The sequence below is a fragment of the Marmota marmota genome, unplaced genomic scaffold (assembly GCF_001458135.2).
Source record: "Marmota marmota marmota unplaced genomic scaffold, marMar, whole genome shotgun sequence".
Lineage (NCBI taxonomy): Eukaryota > Metazoa > Chordata > Mammalia > Rodentia > Sciuridae > Marmota > Marmota marmota.
In genome coordinates, this window is record NW_026000108.1 from 50,697,160 (window position 1) to 50,705,339 (window position 8,180).

General features: G+C 46.8%; 1 protein-coding gene across 1 annotated transcript; it reads left to right on the forward strand.

Annotated features, from left to right (window-relative positions):
- Positions 1 to 1,520: 1,520 nt before the first annotated feature.
- Positions 1,521 to 7,321, forward strand: LOC107139262. Its single transcript, XM_015482151.2, is given in 1 exon segment — positions 1,521 to 7,321. A coding segment is annotated over 1 exon segment (5,280 nt). The 5' UTR covers positions 1,521 to 2,041.
- The last annotated feature ends 859 nt before the right edge of the window (positions 7,322 to 8,180 follow it).

Here is an 8,180-nt window from a genome sequence, read left to right on the forward strand (position 1 = left end):
TTCCAATTTAGAAGTAGTTATCTTCTTACTTTATTATAAACCTGGAGGAAGAGAAAGCTAGTATGGTATAAATTCAAGTTATCCTCAAAAAAATTCAGTCTTTTCAGATTCCCTTACCACAAAATGATATATATTAAAATAGACACATGTTGATAAGTGGTAGCTAAACACAGTACAATCAAAAAAAATTCTGATTGAACATTATAGTAAATTTTAATGCACATAATAAAGTTTATAAAATTACCAAGACTGTATCCATGGTTTATATATCTTGCTATAATGTTGAAATTATAATTAGGTGTTATGGTTTAGATATTAGATGCCACCCCAAAGCTCATGTGTGAGACAATGCAAGAACATTCAGAGGTGAAATGATAGGTTATGAGAGCCTTAACCCTTTCAGTGAATTTGTCCTCTAGTGGGGATTAACTTGAGTGGTAACTGAAAGCAGGTAGCTTATGCCTGGAGGAGATGGGCATTGGGGATGTGGCTTTAGGTGATGTATTTTATATCTGGCCACTGAATTCTCTCTTTGCTTCCTAATTTGATGTCCTGGACTACTTTCTTTAACTAGTACTATTAACTATTAAACTAGTTCCAGAATGTTCTGCATAACCTCTTGCTTCAAGAAATTCAGCCAGCTGACTATGGACTGAGACCTCTGAAACTGTGAGCCCCAAAATGAACCTTTCCTCCTCTGATTGTTCTTGCCAGATCTTTTGGTCACAGAAGCAAAAAAAGCTGACAGAAACATTAGCCTTCCCAAGTTTGAGTTCCCATTAAACATTTCTCATGTAGAAAATAATGATTTATGTTGTTTAAATATATTTATTTATACTTCAACATTGAAGTATAACTATTTGAAACTTTTTTTTCTTAGATTTTACCTTCCCTAAGTACCAGACTGTGAAAATTAATAATATTTATTTTTTAATAAAATAGTTGTTTTAGGAATTATTTGAGGAAAAACAAGTATAATTAAATTACCTATATTATACATTATTCCAATATAATGAAGGACCTCAAGACCCCAGGCCCAACATTAGGTGACCTAACCCCTAAGCCTCAAAGCTGCAAGATGTTCCCTCACCCAACCCCTCCAGCAGCACATAGCACCTCAGGTGTTGCACAATGTTACCACAAGATGTTCCATGTAGATAACCCTAACGGGCCCCCTACCACAAGATGTTCCTTTTAGACAGCCCTACCGGTTAAACTTGAGAACTAGGTTTCAAAACAGGAACTGAAAGGACAGAATGCAATGTTATGGTTTTTCCAAGAACAAAAAGTTGAAAAACAAGCTTACCCCCTAGGTGACTCAACTGCTGGGTTCAGAGGGACCAATAGAAAGGCTGTTGCTGTGCTAAGCTAAGAACTAACCCACCTGTTCCCTACAAAAGATCTGTACCCCAAAGCCCGGTGTGCCAGTTCACCGAAGCTCCGGCTGAGGTTTCGCTGAGCACCCGCAGGCGCCTGTGTGAGAATAAACTCCTCCTGCTTTTGCAGCCAGTGTCTCTCTCGCGTGGTCCTTTCCGGGTTTGGGATCTGTGGATCTTTCATTTTGGAGGTTCCACCGAGATCCAAGATCCCGGTTCCGGTTCCGATCCCGATCCCTATCCGGAGGACACCCGACATCACTGGGAGGTAAGCTGGCCAGCCCAAATTGTCTATCTTGATGTCCTGTTGGCTACCTGTTCTCTGTTTTGCGCAGCGTCTGAAAGCCTAGGCATAGTCATCTAGTATTCTGATTCTGAGGTAGTTCTGTGATCACTCAGGTTTCTGAGGCAGACGGGGAAGGAGTTGACGAACTCAGAACTTCTCCCCTGCCACCCTGGGAGACGTCCCAGGGATCAGAGGGGTCCACTTCTTTGGGGCCCCCGGTGTTTCCGAGGGATACACCGTTTTTGTAGGCGACAGAGAAGTAACTTCTCCCAGGCCATCTGATTCTTTCGGTTTTCACCGAAACCGCGCAGCGATTTCCCTATTTGGTTTCATTTTTGTGTCATTGTGTCTGTCTCTCTATTTCTTCTGTGAAAGTAACATGGGACAATCACTAACAACCCCTTTGAGCCTAACTCTAGATCATTGGCAAGACGTTCAGGATCGAGCAGACAACCTGTCTGTAACAATCAAGAAAAAGAAATGGAAAACTCTCTGTATTTCAGAATGGCCAACATTTAACACCAGCTGGCCAACAGAAGGGACTTTTAACATTGATCTTATCTTACAGGTGAAAACCCGAATCTTCACCCATGGTCCTCATGGACACCCCGACCAGATACCCTACATTGTTACCTGGGAGGACTTAGCCTCCAACCCACCCCCTTGGGTTGCTCCTTTCTCTCCACCCAAGTCCCATCTCCATTCCCTCCATTCTCCCCTTGTACCCTCTGCTCCCCTCATTCCAGCTCCCCCTCCCCAAACCTCTCATCTTTACCCTGTTCTTAACAAATCTGAGACCTTGGTTAAAACAGGGGCAACACCAAAGAAAGTCCTCGAGAAAGTTCTCCCGCCAGAAGACTCAGCTCTGATTGACTTGCTGACTGATGAGCCTCCTCCCTATCAGCCCCAGCCCTTACAAGCCCCTAGACCTGATCAACCATCCTCCGAGGACGAAAACCAAGAAAGCCCAACCGCCAGTGCTCCCCCGGATCCATCTCCCATGGTGGGACGACTCCGAGGACGCCGGGATCACACCGCCTCAGGAGACACCTCCAGAGTTCTCCCCCTGCGACAGACGGGAGGCCCCAGTGGCCAATATCAGTACTGGCCTTTTTCTGCCTCTGACCTCTATAACTGGAAAACCCATAACCCTTCCTTTTCTAAGGACCCTATAGCTCTAACCTCTTTAATTGAGTCTATTCTAGTAACTCACCAGCCAACCTGGGATGATTGCCAGCAGCTCCTGCAGATTCTCCTCACTTCAGAGGAGAAACAAAAAGTTCTTTTGGAAGCTCGCAAAAATGTGCCAGGGGACGACGGGCGCCCCACCCTACTCCCAAATTTGATTAACGAAGCTTTTCCTTTAATCCGACCAAACTGGGATTATACAACTGAAGCAGGTAGGGACCACCTACGTCTCTATCGCCAGTTACTCATAGCGGGTCTCCATGCAGCAGGGCGACGGCCCACCAATTTGGCTCAGGTAAGACAGACTACCCAAGGGGCAGAAGAAACTCCGACAGCATTCCTAGAAAGATTAAAAGAGGCTTATCGGAGGTATACTCCCTTTGATCCTGATAGTGAGGACCAAAAAGGGAACGTGTCCATGGCTTTCATTTGGCAGTCCGCCCCAGATATCAGGACTAAATTACAAAGATTAGATAACTTACAAGATTTTTCCTTAGCAGACTTACTGAAGGAAGCTGAAAAGGTATATAACAAAAGAGAAACTCCAGAAGAGCGAGAGGACAGGATCAGAAAGATGCAGGAAGAACGAGAACTTAAGCTTAGAGAGGAATCAGATAAGAGAGAGAGAGAAAGAGAGCGGAGGCGTAACAAGGAACTAAGTAAAATATTGGCCACCGTAGTTCAGGCAGGACATCAGGAAAACAAAGTAGGCAGGGACAGGGAACGAAGCAGACCCCGTGTAGACCGAGACCAATGTGCCTACTGCAAGGAGAAAGGACACTGGGTAAAAGACTGCCCAAAGAGACCCCCCAACCCCAAGAGAGATACCAACCGGGCCCCCCGACTGCTGACATTAGATGAAGATTAGGGGAGTCAGGGCCAGGAGCTCCCCCCTGAGCCCCGGGTAACCCTACAAGTAGGGGAGCAACCTGTGACCTTCCTAGTGGATACCGGAGCCCAACACTCAGTGCTGACACAGACACCAGGGCCCATGAGCCACAAAACGACTTGGGTCCAAGGCGCCACTGGGAGCAAACCTTACCGATGGACCACCAAGAGAGAAGTACACCTTGCCACAGGTAAGGTTTCCCATTCGTTCCTACACGTGCCTGACTGTCCGTATCCACTGTTGGGAAGAGACTTATTGACCAAATTGAGAGCCCAAATTTATTTTAAAGATGGAGGGGCTTCCATCACGGGGCCAAACCAAACTCCCTTACATATATTGACTTTCAAATTGGAAGACGAATATAAACTTTTTGACAAACCCTCGGTATCTATGAGAGACATGGACTATTGGCTTAGTTCCTACCCGGAGGCCTGGGCTGAAACCGGAGGAATAGGAATGGCAAAACAACGGCCTCCAATAGTCATTCATCTGAAGGCCGCTGCTACTCCCATCAATATCAAACAATATCCTATGTCAAGGGAGGCCTATCAGGGCATCAAGCCGCACATCACACGCCTCCTAGACCAAGGTATCCTAACACCTTGCCAATCACCCTGGAACACCCCATTACTGCCAGTCAAAAAGCCGGGGACTAATGACTACAGACCAGTCCAAGACTTAAGAGAGGTTAACAAGAGGGTAGAAGATATTCACCCCACAGTGCCAAATCCTTACAATCTCCTTAGCACTTTACCTCCTACTCATACTTGGTATACTGTTCTGGATTTGAAAGATGCTTTTTTCTGCCTAAGACTGTCTCCCCAAAGTCAGGCTCTCTTCGCATTCGAATGGAAAGATCCCGAAGGAGGAGTCTCTGGACAACTGACCTGGACGAGACTGCCACAAGGATTCAAAAACAGCCCAACACTCTTCGATGAGGCTTTGCATCAGGATTTGGCAGACTTCCGTGTAAGACACCCTTCCCTAATCATGCTCCAATATGTGGATGACATCTTGCTGGCTGCGACCTCCGAGGAAGATTGCCAGGCAGGTACGGAAAAATTATTGCAAACTTTGGGACTACTAGGGTATAGAGCGTCAGCAAAAAAGGCCCAAATCTGTCAGACAAAAGTTACCTATCTGGGCTATGAGCTCCATGATGGTCAACGATGGTTGACAACTGCCAGAAAAGAGACTATCTCAAGTATACCAACTCCCCAGAGTCCCAAGCAGCTGCGGGAATTCCTGGGGACCGCAGGTTTCTGTAGACTCTGGATTCCTGGGTTTGCTGAGATAGCAGCCCCCTTGTATCTACTGACTAAGCAAGGTAACTCCTTTACTTGGACTAAGGAACATCAATTGGCATTTGATCACATCAAATTGGCTCTTCTGTCAGCCCCTGCTTTGGGCTTACCAGACGTCACCAAGCCCTTCGATCTATTTATAGATGAAAAACAGGGTTATGCAAAAGGGGTTTTAACCCAAAAACTGGGGCCCTGGAGGCGACCTATAGCCTACCTGTCAAAGAAATTAGATCCAGTGGCAGCAGGATGGCCACCATGCCTCCGGATGATTGCAGCTGTGGCCCTTCTGATTAAGGATGCCACTAAACTGACTTTGGGACAGCCATTAACCCTATTAACCCCTCATGCCATTGAGACTGTAATTCGCCAGCCACCTGATCGCTGGATGTCAAACGCCCGACTCACCCATTACCAGTCTTTGTTATTGGACACTGACCGAATTCAGTTCGGTCCCATGGTGACACTGAATCCAGCGACCCTCCTGCCGATCCCAGGAAAGGCAGATCCTCACAACTGCCAGCAGATTCTTGCAGAGACACAGGGAACCCGGCCAGACCTCACCGACCAACCGATGAAGGATGCGGAACTGGTCTGGTACACAGATGGAAGCAGTTATCTGCTCGATGGAGAACGACGAGCAGGAGCAGCCATCACCACTGTATCTGAGGTAATATGGGCGAGTGCACTTCCGGGTGGAACATCAGCTCAGCGGGCAGAATTGATAGCTCTGACTCAAGCTTTAAAGTTGGCAGAGGGAAAGAAACTGAATGTGTATACTGACAGTAGATATGCCTTTGCTACTGCTCATATACACGGAGAAATTTATAGACGCCGGGGGCTACTAACCTCAGAAGGAAGAGAAATCAAAAATAAGGCTGAAATATTAGCTTTGCTTAAAGCTTTGTTCTTGCCCAAAAAGTTGAGTATCATGCACTGTCCCGGTCATCAAAAAGGGAATACTCCAGAGGCCAAAGGGAACAGATTAGCAGATGAAACAGCCAAAAAGGCAGCCTTAGGGCCACAGCTTTTGATAGTGACTCTATTGCCCCAACGAGCCGACCCACAACATGAGGACCATGAGGAACACTGGGTCTATGAAGATAGAGATTTAAGTGTCATACAGAAACTGGGGGCCACTTATGACCCTGAGAAAAATGTCTGGAAATATCGAGGAAAAACTATCATGCCTCTCAAAAATTCAAAACAACTAGTAAAGTCCCTACACAGACTGACACATCTTGGGGCTAAAAAGATGAAAGAGCTCTTAGAGCGTGGGGAAGGTACTTTATATCTTCCAAACAGGGATCGACTTCTGCGCCAGGAAGCAGAAAACTGTCAAGCATGTGCCCAGGTAAATGCTGGTAAGATCAAAGTTGGAACAGGGATCCGGATGAAAGGCCATAAGCCCGGAACCCATTGGGAAATAGACTTCACTGAAATCAAACCTGGTATGTATGGCTACAAGTATCTTTTGGTCTTTGTTGACACTTTCTCTGGATGGACAGAGGCATTCCCGACTCGGCATGAGACTGCTAGAATGGTTGCTAAGAAATTACTGGAAGAAATCTTTCCCAGGTATGGGGTACCTGGGACCATTGGGTCAGATAACGGACCGGCTTTTGTCTCCCAGGTAAGTCAGATGGTGGCCAATGCGTTGGGGATTAATTGGAAATTACATTGTGCTTATAGACCCCAAAGTTCAGGACAGGTAGAAAGGATGAATAGAACCATCAAGGAGACTTTAACTAAATTAACGCTTGAAACTGGCACTAGAGACTGGGTACAACTCCTACCTTTAGCTTTGTACAGGGCCCGAAACACCCCAGGCACACAGGGATTAACCCCATTTGAGATTCTGTACGGTGCACCACCACCCGCTGTTAACTTTTATGAAACTGAAACCTATGCCTCCCCCACCCCATCTATGCAGACTCATTTGCGTGCCTTGCAATTGGTCCAGAACGAGGTCTGGAAGCCCCTAGCCGCAGCATACAAGGAGGAACTTAAGACTCCCTCACTGCCACATCCCTTCAGAGTTGGGGACACCGTCTGGGTACGCAGACACCAGAGCAAGAACCTCGAACCACGGTGGAAAGGACCCTACACTGTTCTGCTGACCACTCCCACTGCAATCAAAGTGGACGGCATCACCGCTTGGATCCACGCTTCCCACGTGAAGGCTGCACATCTGCAGGAGTCCACAGACGCCTCTCCGGATCCAGAATGGAGACTGCAGCGCACCCAGAATCCGCTAAAGATAAGACTTACCCGCTGTTGATTTTTCTTGTTTTGTGCTTTATTTTCCCCATAACAGTTGCTAGGTACAAACTCTATGACCCCAATCGGCCTATGCACCAGACATGGCAAGTACTATCGGGGGCAGGAGACATAATTTGGAAAAAAACATCCACAAAGTACCCCCTCTGGGCTTGGTGGCCTGACCTGGAGCCAGATCTCTGTCACCTACTGGCTGGGTCAGAAAACTTTGATATCCCAACTACTGACCCAGCTAAACCGAGTAAGCCAGAAGTGTGCATTGGCCGCTGCGGGCTCTGCCCCTGCGCACCAGGAAATACAGCAGGATGTAAGGACCCAGGAACTCGAACAACTCTGAGAAAAACATCATTTTATGTTTGCCCCAGAGACGGGAGGACTAGGTCACAAGCACGTAAATGTGGACACCATGAAAGTTATTATTGTAAAGCTTGGGGATGTGAAACTACAGGGGATGCATACTGGAATCCTAGTTCATCCTGGGATTTGATCCAAGTAAAGAAAAAAGAAACTGGACCCCCTCCCCCTATAGATTCCAGATATTCTGGAATTATTGCCAACGCCCTAAGGCATGTGGGCACATGTACTAAATTTGCCTGCAACCCCTTAAATATTACCTTCACTCAGGCAGGCAAAGCATCCAAGGATTGGACAACAGGAAAGCAGTGGGGCCTAAGAGTTTACAAGGATAACTATGACCCTGGAATCTTATTCCAAATAAGATTGATAATAAACTCCAACCCCCAACCAATAGGCCCCAATAAGATACTCCAAGATCAGAAGGCTCCACCTCCTAAAAAACCACAGACACCCTCGAGGCCAACATCCCCATCTGGTACCATCCATCCAGCCCCCACCGCCCC